This window comes from Coenobita brevimanus, chromosome 112 (genome assembly GCF_032717465.1).
Source record: "Coenobita brevimanus isolate Jiangsu-jjx chromosome 112, ASM3271746v2, whole genome shotgun sequence".
Lineage (NCBI taxonomy): Eukaryota > Metazoa > Arthropoda > Malacostraca > Decapoda > Coenobitidae > Coenobita > Coenobita brevimanus.
The window spans coordinates 16502033-16514332 of NC_137065.1; the positions used below are offsets into that span (position 1 = coordinate 16502033).

General features: G+C 45.7%; 1 protein-coding gene and 1 pseudogene across 1 annotated transcript; one reads left to right on the forward strand and one right to left on the reverse strand.

The window, feature by feature from the left end:
• Positions 1–3714, reverse strand: part of LOC145418112 (KRAB domain-containing protein 2-like) — a 97538-nt pseudogene extending 93824 nt beyond the window's left edge.
• A 2146-nt stretch (positions 3715–5860) lies between these two features.
• LOC145418113 (uncharacterized) lies at positions 5861–8708 on the forward strand. Its single transcript, XM_080286642.1, has 4 exons — positions 5861–6620; positions 6814–7177; positions 7226–8060; positions 8253–8708. Exons 1-4 carry the CDS (start codon positions 5861–5863, stop codon positions 8706–8708), a joined length of 2415 nt encoding a protein of 804 aa, XP_080142768.1.
• Positions 8709–12300: the final 3592 nt, after the last annotated feature.

Consider the following 12300-nt stretch of genomic DNA (forward strand, 5'->3'; position numbering starts at 1 on the left):
TCCTCTCCATCTCTCCTCTCTCCTTCCCCCTCTTCTCCATCTCTCCTCTTCCCCTTCCCTGTCCCCTCCCCACCCTCCCTCTCTCTCCTCTCCCCACCCCTTCCCTGATGCCATCCATTTATCCTCTTTCTCTTTCATCTCTTCCCCTCTGCGTCCTCCCCCTCTCCCCCTCAGACACTTAGGAGGGAACTGGGGTGGGGTTAAGTGGATTAGGTGGGATGTGAGGAAGGAAGGAAGGAAGGAAGGAAGGAAGGAAGGGTGGACAGAGGAAGAGGAGAGAAAGAAAGGATGGAAAAGATAGAAAAATAAAAATGGTGATGGAAAGGATATAAAAAATGCACACACAGATAGACAGAAAAACAGATAGATGTACTGGCTGATAAACATAGCTAGATATATGGATACCTAGAGACAGAAAATACACAACACACACACACACACACACACACACACACACACACACACACACACACACACACACACACACACACACACACACACACACACATATTTATAGATAGATAGATAAATATGATCTCATCAGCCGTTTGAGTGTTCACTGCAGGACTGGCCTATCTCGACCGAAGTGGGGACGATACAGCCAATGTATCTCTACCAAGTGGCCTAGGCTGTCTGGTAGAGACTGTATGTAGGGTGAGAAGTGCTAGTAAGTGTAATTGTAGTGTTGGAGTGGCTTTGGATGTGTGTGTAGTCTGTGAATCAAGTGTAATCGGCCCGAGCAAGCCAACTGGGTGCAAGCATACTTTACAGTATAGTGTGCGACACTGGTTCAACCACAGCACCCCTTATGTCTGCCAAAACAGTACGTGGCCTGATGAACGCTCCCAAAGTCTATTACCCTGGCGGGGCGCGAACCCTCGTTCTTCAGTGTACGAAAACGCACACTTTACCACAGAGGCTCCATATATATATATATATATATATATATATATATATATATATATATATATATATATATATATATATATATATATATATATATATATATATATATATATATATATATATATATATATATATATATATATATATATATATATATATATATATATATATATATATATATATATATATATATATATATATATAAACTACCAACTTGTACAGTAAAATCTATCTATCTATAAACACAGATAGATAGATAGATAGATAGATAGATAGATGGATGGATGGATGGCCGGACATAGATATAGATGGATGGACAGATATACAGGCAGACAGATAGACTGATAGATAGACAGTTACGTGGAAATAGATCACACGGATGCACGTAATTACTAAATATACTGATGTTCACGAAGGAAAATGGGAAAACATGAGAATCTGTGAGACTTTTTGTGTTCGCCCTTCAATATGTGTGTGTGTGTGTGTGTGTGTGTGTGTGTGTGTGTGTGTGTGTGTGTGTGTGATAGTAAGAGAGGGAGGGGGGGAGGAATGAGGGACGCGAAGGTTCAAGGCGAGATGGAGATAAAAATCGTGGATGGGAGGAGAGATGCAGAGGGGTAGAGAAAATGGTGAGAGAGAAGACGGGAAGAAGAGGAAGTGGGAGAGGGGAAAAAAATGAAAGGGAAGGTGAAGAAAATGGAAGGAATGAGTCCAGACAATATATCAACTAAAGAAAAAGTAAATCTGAGCTATACATTTAGAGTTAGTCACTTCTGTGCCACAATACTTAGTTTCATTTCTTTCCAATTGAACGATTACTACAGGAAAAACGGCATCTTAATAATAACAGTTTTAATAATGATGATGATAGTAGTAATAATAATAAAAATAATAATAATAATAATAATAATAATAATAATAATAATAACAATAATAATACATTAACTCTGACAAGGCTTACTTAATCTTGGATAAAAAAAAAATAGTATAATAAGCATCATTTACAAACCATTTACAGATATTACATTTATATTTAATTTTTTTCCTCAATAAACTAAAATAATCCAGGGAACAAAAATATATCAAAGATGTTATGAGTAAATGTGAAAATTAAGAGATTTATTTATTTAATTTTTAGTCAGTTATCATTCCTAATTTAATGAAATGAAAGAATCTGGTGGTCATCTGAATCAACTAATTATCAAAGGTGCTCTCAGAGTGCTAACAACTTGTGCTAGGTGCTCCGATCGGTGCTCAGATAAAGTTTTTCCTGAGAGTATGGTAAGGTATTATATCTTAGTGCAATTATGCCCTTTAGATCTCAGTTTTCTTTTCTTCTAGCATTTGAGTATTTGTGGTCTCGTTTTCTTTCTCTTTTCTTGTGTGTGTGTGTTGATAGCTACTCCAGTTAATCTTTGTCCTCTTTCTTTGCTTCTCTTACCTCACTTTACTTTCCCTCCCCTTTCCCCTCCACCTCTCTCTCTCTCTCTCTCTCTCTCTCTCTCTCTCTCTCTCTCTCTCTCTCTCTCTCTCTCTCTCTCAAGAAAATAGGATCTAAAAAATACGAGCCTGAGAGAGACACTTGCTTCTGCAGGAAAACAATAGTATGAGAGAGAGAGAGAGAGAGAGAGAATATTAAGCATTCCAGCTTTATTCCTGGGAAAGAAATTTAATGAAATGGGGTTGAATCAATTTACGAGAGAGAGAGAGAGAGAGAGAGGGGAGAATGTTTGTGGATGTTCATGTAATACGAGAAACATACTTGAATGTCCACATTGACAGAGAGACAGATAGTCAGATAGGTAGACAGGGCCGTACTGTAAAATCTAAACGCCAGTAGTGCCGAATCAGTTCTGTCCCAGCAGTCACAGTGATCAGACGTCTTCCCCCAGTGTCTGTGATACTGAAACGTGGCTACTCCATCCCGTGGACTTGCACAGTCTTCTTTTTACATCACGTTACTTGACCGAGCTCCCTCACCACAGCCTTGAGGTTCCTTTGCATTCTCTGGATATCAGCTGTTTTTCCGGCTGCCACTTAGAGTCCCTGCCGTAGTACGAAGCCGAACCCTGAAGGGGTACCGTTAGGGTACTTCCACGAAGGGGGGCCTTAGAGGCCTGGTTATAGAAGGCGGCAAGGGTAGGCTTTCTGTTAAGGCTAGGGTTTGGAAAGTCCCTCACGGGGCAGTGTCGGGCTTCTCTCGAGACGCCCTTTAGAGGGCGGGGAGTTAGGCCCCCCGTCACTGTAGGGAACTGCCGGATTTGCAGCTGATAATTTATTTATTTTTCTTGTTTCTCTCGTTTTTTCTGTTAAAAGTATACACATAGGTTCATGCAGATACATTCATGTATATTAAGTATACATGTGTGTGTGAGTATGTACATGAGTGTATGCTAGGAAGAACAACGGATAAACAACAGAATAAATAAATACCTCAGTGCATATATATATATATATATATATATATATATTATTTGTTGTATATATATGTATATGTATATATATATGTATATGTATATATATATGTATATGTGTATATCTGTATATGTATATATATATATATATATATATATATATATATATATATATATTTATATATATATATATATTTATTTTTATATATATTTATATATATAAAATCCTTTTTTTTTTTTTTTGCTCGATCCTCACACGGTAGTGTGCGTCCACGGACATGGAGCCTACGCTCACCCCAGAATCTACAGACTCTTCTTGACAGTCATCCAAGAAACAGAGAGTCACCGGCCCAGATTTCAACCCTGACGACTTTTTTGACTCTACCCCAGCCATGGATACTGACGTCTCCCCACCTAATACCGACGACACAGAGGGTAAATCAGCTGCTTCCGCTGCTGCTTCACCATCTGATCCCTCCTTGGCACGCCTCTCTGATCTTGCTGCAGCCTCTATCCACAGCATAGCAAATGATCCCAGTGATGATGACGGCTTCACTCTCGTCCAGAAGAAGCACAACCGACGTACAGCTAATGCCTCCAGCATGCCACAGAACCCTGAGAATGCGGGAAACGTCCATCCCTCTGCCTCCAGCCTACCTGCTCAGACACACCGCGACCCTCCGACAACTCGGCCACCTGCTGTATCAGCAAAACCCCCACCCCAACCAGACTGCAACTACCCAGCATATCTAATCACGCCCAACGACGCCTTCCCAACAACTTACAGCATCGGCTCAGCCCTGGAAGACGAGTTTCCCTACCTCACGTTCTCCATTCGAGAGTTGATGGACCTCAGTACAGTTCTCATCCCCAAGGACGACACCACACGAGACGCCCTGAAAACCATCTCTTCAGTAGCTGGGAAGCCACTTCAGATTCAGGAAATCGACCCCAATCTTACCACCTGCAAAGCAACCCTCATGGGCTACCCCCTGAACTACCCCCTAGAGCCCATCCTCAAACATCCCCAAGTAGAAGGTGCAACACATTGCCGAGTCGCCAGTGGAGAGCCCACCAGACAAGTCATAGTCACACTAAGAGGAGTCATACCTCAGAATCTTCAGCTTGGCAACTGGGGCACCTTCTACCTCCGGCCTTACACGCCCGAACAACTCCGTTGCTTCAAGTGCCAACGTTTTGGCCATCACCAGTCCAAATGTGCTCGACCCCCAACGTGTGCAATGTGCAGTGGCAGACACGAGACCCAGCGATGCCTCAAGAAATTCAAGGCCAAACAGCCAATATCAACAAAATGCCCAAATGCAAATGCAGTCACCATGCATGGAACAAGTATTGTCCAGCACGATTAGAGAGAGTCCAGAAAGGAATAGAAAGACAGGTGCAATGGGTTCAGGAAAAAGAGACAACATCCCCCGCCCCTCCAGGCATCTTCATTTGGGGGCAGCAAAAACCCCACTCACAAACCTCCACCCAACCAACACTCTTACAGACCGACTTCCCCCCCCGACCAAACACAGTCAGACATCTCCAGCGCCCACCCAACCAGAACCAAGCGCAGCCACCATGCAAGCCGCGGTACCAACCCGCACACAGCCCCAACTACAGACAACTCCGACCATGCAAGACTCCACAACTCAGACAGAGACCGCAATGACCACACCGACCCCCCAGACGATACCTACTTTCAGCCCAAGCCAATTTCTTATATATCGAGAAACATTAGCATTCCTTATCAGGGACCTAGGAGCAGCCATCATAACCACCATTGGAGAACAACTCGGCAAAACCCTCCATCCCAGACCACTCGGACCAATAGTTGACAGGGCAGTCCAAAAATGGACAGAGAACCTCCCCTCCACAGCCACACAGAGCAACCCCCCAGACACCTTACCCCATGTCCAGACAGAGCCTCAACCCAAGACAATCCCTCACAAGCCAACCCCGTCAGCACAAACCTCCACACCAGAGAACAAACCAAAGCCAATTACCACAAAACATCCGCACAACAAGTCCAAAGCCGCCAGACACCGCTCCCAATCCCCCAGACATCGGTCAACCCACAAAGAAGGAGAGAGACCATGCTCCCGATCCCCAATACCACATCAAGGATCGGCAGGCAGGGAAGACTAAGGAGCCCCACTCCCACCTACCTCCAACTGCCTACCCCCCCTACAGTATGCACAACCCCTTGAAGTCCAGCACAGAACCAAGCCCCTACTGGCCTTCGGATACTTCAGTAGAACATCTTTAGCGTCTGTAACAAAGGCGCCCTACTGGAGGAAGTCGCCCACCAAGACCAGTTTGACGTTTTCCTCCTCCAAGAAATGCTGATCCCTGAAAACCAGCCACTGCACCTAGGGGGCTTTACCCCATTCCTCCTGCCACATATTCGTGGTGGCCCTCGTGGCTGCGCCATTCTAGTAAGGAATTAGATCCCTGCCACAGTCATCCAATCCCCACCACCGTGTGGAGAAGGAGTTGAAATTCAGGGTGTGACAATCACTCTTGCTGACAGACTAATGAAAATCTTCATATACCACAGAGGCTTGGCAGAACTTGACCTGACAGAACTCTTCACCCTCACAGCCACGGAACCCCTACTGATTGGAGGAGACCTAAATGCTCACCACCCCAGATTTCAATCCCCTGGCACCACAAACTCTGCAGGCCAACACATCACTGTACTCTTGGAGGAAGTGACCAGTATTTCCCTTCTCAATGACCCTCACATCCCCACCCACTTGAGGAGAGGTAGGCTAGATCTCACCTTCCTCTCTTCGAACATCACACCACTAAGTCAATGGCCAGTCCACCCCACACTCACCTCAGATCACCACGCCATCCTCTGCACAATTAATCTAGCCCTGTTGCCCAAACCACCAGGACCCCCAGTCAGGTGGAACACCGCACGAGCAAACTGGGAGCTCTTCATGACCACCTTAGAACAATACCTGACCTCCCTCGAACCCTCACAAGACCTCAATGAGCATGAGCAGCAGATATCTGCAGCTTTCCAAGCAGCTGCCGAAAAGGCCATCCCCAAAACCTCAAGGTTGGCGAAACACCACAGGGACCACTGGTTCTATTGCCATCGAGTACGAGAGCTGAACCATCGCCTAAATAGAGCCAAAAAAATATATAGAGCCGACCCCACAGTAGAGAAACGACAATGCCTCCAGGAAGTGACACAACATGCCCTCAGAGAAAAGAACAAAATTAAGGAAGAAAAATGGCTAGAATGGTGCCAATCTCTACGAGTAGGACCCAAAACAAGTCTGGGTAAAATCTGGAAAAGACTGAGAGCGGTCTCCCAGCCACCCCCAGCACACACACCCCACCCACCTAGATCCCCAAGAAGCTGAACGACTTGCGACAGAGTTTGCCCAACGCACTTCACCAATCCAACTCCCACTAAGCACAAGACTTCGACAGGAAGCACTCCATCATGAACGGGCCGAAATCATTATTGCAGCGAAAAACCGTCCTGCTGCCACCGATACCCTCTTCACCCTCATTGAACTTGAGAGCGTCCTTAAAACAAGCACAGACACTGCCCGCGGCTTGGATGGAATTACATACTCCATGATTACCCATACAGGGCCTAGAGCCAGACAAGCCATCCTAAACCTACTCAACCATACATGGACGCTGGGGAGGTTCCCCACACAGTGGAAAAAGGCAGCCTTCACTCCAATCCCAAAACCCCATGCCCCCGGGTCCTTCAGGCCCATCTCACTCCTCGGCTGCCTAAATAAAACTGCTGAGAGGATCGCCTTGCGCCGCCTACAATGGGGTACCGCCTCGCCCCACGGCCACCTCTTCGCATATACCAAGGGGCAAGGAAAAACTGAATGCCTGGCCACACTCCTAGCCGATTAACGCAGAGGCAAAGGCCTAGCAGTATTCATTGACCTTGAGAAGGCCTTCGAGCTAGCATGCCCTGAGGCTGTTCTCTCTGCCCTTGCTAGCAAGGGCGTAGAGGGGCGGCTCCTTTGCTGGATCAAAGACTTTCTCAAGGACAGGGAAGCTGTGGTCCGCTTCCAAGGTCACGTATCCACAGCCCACAGACATACCAATGGCACACCTCAGGGAAGCATAATAAGCCCAACATCGTTTAACACCCTCATTGAGCACCTATTACACATAGACCTCGGCCCAGGAGCAAAACTCCTCACCTATGCTGACGACCTAACGCTCCTAATCAACCGTGGCCCCTACCACTCCAAAACCCAACTTGCACTCTCCAAACTAAACCACAGCTGTGAAGAACTAGGCCTTAAGATCAACACTGACAAAACCAAAGCCCTACCTTTTAGCATTGCCACCCCGAATAAGCCACTCTACCTCGGTAATATGCCAATCCATTATGTCTCCACCCACCTTTATTTAGGAGTGTGGCTGGACTCCAGGCTGTCCTTCCAGACTGAAGTAAACCACCTCAGAGAAAAAGCCAAGATGCGGCTTAGCGCACTGAGATCTCTAGCAGGAAAGGGTGGAGGAGCCTCCTACAGAGTGCTCCACCTATTCTACATCCAGGCCATCCACTCTCTAGTAGACTACTGTGCTCCTGCGCTACCAACGATTAGCACACCACTACTAAGCAAACTCGAGGTAATCCAAAATGAGGTCCTACGCATTATGACAAACTCCCCCATATGGACCCATCTCTGCAACCTTCACGTGGAGTGCGATGTGGAATCTCTGCAGCACCGGATCCAGGCGAGGGTTGCAACCCTTACAGCCAAGCTAGCCCACAAAGCCTCAACACTTCCAATCCTTCCACAGCTCAAGAATGCAATCAATCTGCACCCTGATTTGCTCAATCACAGCTGAGCCCACCGCACAGCACAAGCAGTACACACCTACAACATTGATGAACAGATTGCCCAAGACCCTGACATACCTGTACAGTCCTACCATCAACTGCCACCTTGGTCACCCCTGCCATTCAGGCTACTAACCCCCAGATCCCCTACCAAAGCCCAAACCCCCATTCAACAACTCCGCCAGGAGGGCCTCCAGAGGATCGCCTCCCTCACCACCCCCAACTCTGTCACCTATTACACTGACGGCTCTGTAAGCACACCTAGAGCAGGAGCTGCCTTCATATGCAAAAAACGAGTACACGGGGTAAGACTCAGCAATGGAGCCTCAACCACTCAGGCAGAACTTGTTGCCATATCAGAAGCACTGAAAGCTGCTGACATGACCACTACGGCAGCCACCTCCATCATCATCCACACCGACTCACTCACCGCCATACAGAACCTCAGACAACTCCAACACTCCGACAATGTACGTCTCGTCTCTGATATCCTCCTAACTGCAGAAAAGATCAAGGACAACAAGACCATCACTATTCACTAGATCCCCAGTCACGTTGGAATCATTGGGAACGAAAAGGCAGACATAGCAGCCAAACATGCCACTGATCTCCCTAACATCGACATTGAAGTCCTTGCAAGATTATCTCAGATAAAGAGAAATATACGAGCCAAATCCCGGACTCTTAATCATAAGGACCATGCCGATACTGTCAGGCAAGACTCTCCCTCTGCCACTTGATTCGACATGGCCACCCAATACAAAACCATTCCCACTACAGCCTGCATGAATAACAAGATCCTCACGCGTATCTGATGTCTCCGCCTTGGCTATAAATGCCACATGAGATGGTCAACAATGACACCAACTCCCCCCCAGTCTGTGACACTTGCAATGAAAACACCCCCTTCCCTCTCGTGCACTACCTCCTACGATGCCCAGCCACATCACGCCTCAGAAGTAACAGCCGCTACCCTAACTTAGACATACCTACAACTCAGGCCTCAGCACAACCCTACTGTACGCTACGCAATGCTGCAGCAGCTGTCATTGCAACTGCCCGCATAAAACTCCTCGCAGAAGTGGTTCAACAAACCGCTCCACCCACATAAGCACAGCCACAACTCTGCTAACAGAGGAAACTGGCCTAATAACTCTGACTGGGCCAAAGAAGGGCCCAGTCCTCCCTATAGGGGAGGTAAATCAAAGAAACGAAACGAAACGAAACGAATTGCCGAATGTGAGCGCCTGACGTTCCCGTGTTTCGTACAAGAAATAAATTTGCTGTTCATGCCAGACGTTCGTCTGCTGGTTATGGCGTAAAATAGTATTGGAATGTGACAGGAGAATAAACGCCACAAGAAACATCCCTTTCGTGTAACAAACTTATATATTCATAAATATGATAGCTGGTTTTTCCACTTATAAACACTGAATAATTCGGGAATAAAATTTACCTTGTCATGTTAAAATATACCAGATATCCAGAGCTGTTCAGAAAATTTTACGAGACTGAGTGTTTCAGTAACGAATACAAGTAAACAAAACTTGCCGTGTGATGGGGTGACAACGTAGTGCACTGTATATGGAGTGATAAAAATAAATTGTGCACAAAAATTAATTTCAGAGTACCCGTGGAAATTCTGAATAGATTTTTGAAACGGCAGCAATATCAGAGTCTCTGTGTTGCCAGCTAACTGACTGTAGCTATCACATTTGAGGGGAAGCCTATAAGTTTCTGCCTCAGTATAGTTGAAAGTGTGACATTGGCATTGGAAAGTAATTAAACAAATGATTTTTTTTTTTTTTCTGATAATGGGGTGCTTCTTGAAGTACATCACATGCAGTTCAAGTGTATACAGCAATTGATTTATGTAGCAGCTGCAGTGGTCGCAAAAATAATGAAAGTCACAGTACTTAGCTGGGTACAGTACAGCTTTTCCCCCCACATTTGAGGCTAAATAAATATATAACTTATAAGCAGACTATATGTACTGTTACGTCCCAATCCCCACACTGCCACAGGCTCCAACAGCAGTACTACAGTATAGGAAGGACGTTGCCCGGTAAGTTGTTCTTCCTATGGTCAGCCTTCAGGTGTGCAGTACACAAGATCAGCTGAGGCAAAAATAAACACTGGCTCTCTAAAGTTCACTGTCTTTATTTTCCAAGTAATTCCACTTAATGCTTTCCACTTCACTGTTCTCACAAGCATTGGAGCTATACACCCTTTACTAATTGCAGTTACACTTAATGCCTAACAACACTTCACAGTTATTACACTTAATGCTTGACACTCCACTCTTTCCTCAAGTACCGATGATATACAATTTTCAATAACCCTTCACTGTATGCCACTGTTTACACAAGTACCAAAAGTATACAATCTTCATTGACACTGCATTGACACTGCACTACACTAAAACCGACTGCACTTAATACAAACTGACCTGAAACCCGACTAAACTTGTAATAGTCTCTACACCATCTTATAAGCTTGCATTACTCTCGAAACTTCCACATTTTACGAGAACAACAGTTGCCAACTCGGATATCAAAACATGTAAAGAGTTTTCTTACATTACATAACACTAAATCATTTTCCATACGAACTTAAATTACACAATTTTATCAAGCAATCACTTAAATAAATCATTATTGAGAAAAAGAACATTAAATTAATGCATAACTTACGAAATAACTACGCTCAGAAACAGCAGGCTAACTGGCAACTCTGACTCATACAGGAACTTACGGTACCAGACACGTCTCGAAGGTACGAGACTACCTAACTGGCAAATCCCCCTTCATAACATTATCCCCTCCCTAGTTCTTTGTCGTCCCGACAAAAGTGCACAATATATACAAACATAAACCTTAATCTTACTGAATCCTCAAACTATACACAAAATAATCCTTCAACTTAACAGGTCTTCTTCTATGCCGCTTCTGACAATGTCCTTGCTCCTCCACACAGTCCACTTCTCCTGGAAGGTCTTGGTCCTCTTCTTGATTCACTTCTTCTCTTGGGGAACTGTCACCATCCTCTTGAACTTCAGCTCCTTGGTCCTCCTCAACATCCTCGGCTGCAGTTGAGCATAATTCCTCCGAGACGACCCAGCTGAACTGTCCTGGCCCATGGTACTGCCACAGACAGTTCACGTGTACCACCTTTGGGCGAGACTTCCTGCCTCCCCGAATCCGATACGTTACGTCTGATAGGCGGTCCAACACAGTGTAAGGCCCATCCCATGGACTCTGCAGCTTCGGTGACTGTCCTTTCTTACGATGAGGATTGTATAACCTGACTTGGTCACCATCCTTGAAACTCACTTCACTTGCCTTGGCATCATACTTGCACTTCATCACTTTTCCTGAAAACTTGATGGCTCCTCGCACTTGATGATGTACCTCAGACAGACTTTCCTGAAGGTGCTTTGCATAGCTGGAGGTGTCTGTAGGCAGCTCTTCACCAGGTGGTCTTCCCATTAACAAGTCAATGGGTAAGCATAACTCGTGGCCCAATATCAGTTTTTCAGGAGTGTAGCCAGTAGACATATGGGATGCAGACTGATATGCCATCAGCAATGCAGGTAACTTCTGGTCCCATTCTGTTTGTCCATCTATGCAGTACTTGGCCAGTTCTTGTCCTAGGGTCCAGTTGAATTTCTCCGCCATTCCATCTGACTCTGGCCTTAGTGAGGTCGTCCTGGTCTTCTTGATCCACAATAACTTGCAGCACTTATGGAACACAGCAGACTCGAAGTTTCTACCCTGGTCTGAATGTAGCTCTTGTGGCATACCAAAACAACAGAAAAACTGATCAACCAACACTTGCGCAACAGTCGCAGCCTCTTGATCGGGGATGGCATAGGCTTCTGGCCACTTTGTGAAGTAGTCCATGGCGACACATATATACTGGTTTCCTCTCTCAGTGAGTGGCAAAGGTCCAGCAATGTCCACCGCAACTCTTTCAATTGGTGCACCCACTTGGTACAGCTGGAAAGGGGCGCAACCACGTTTCTTGGGTCCCTTCTTGGCACAGCACACATCACAGGCTCGACACCACTCTTCAACATCCTGATGCATGCAAATCCAGTAGAACCTCTGTCACAGCTGGCTTAAAGTTTTCTTC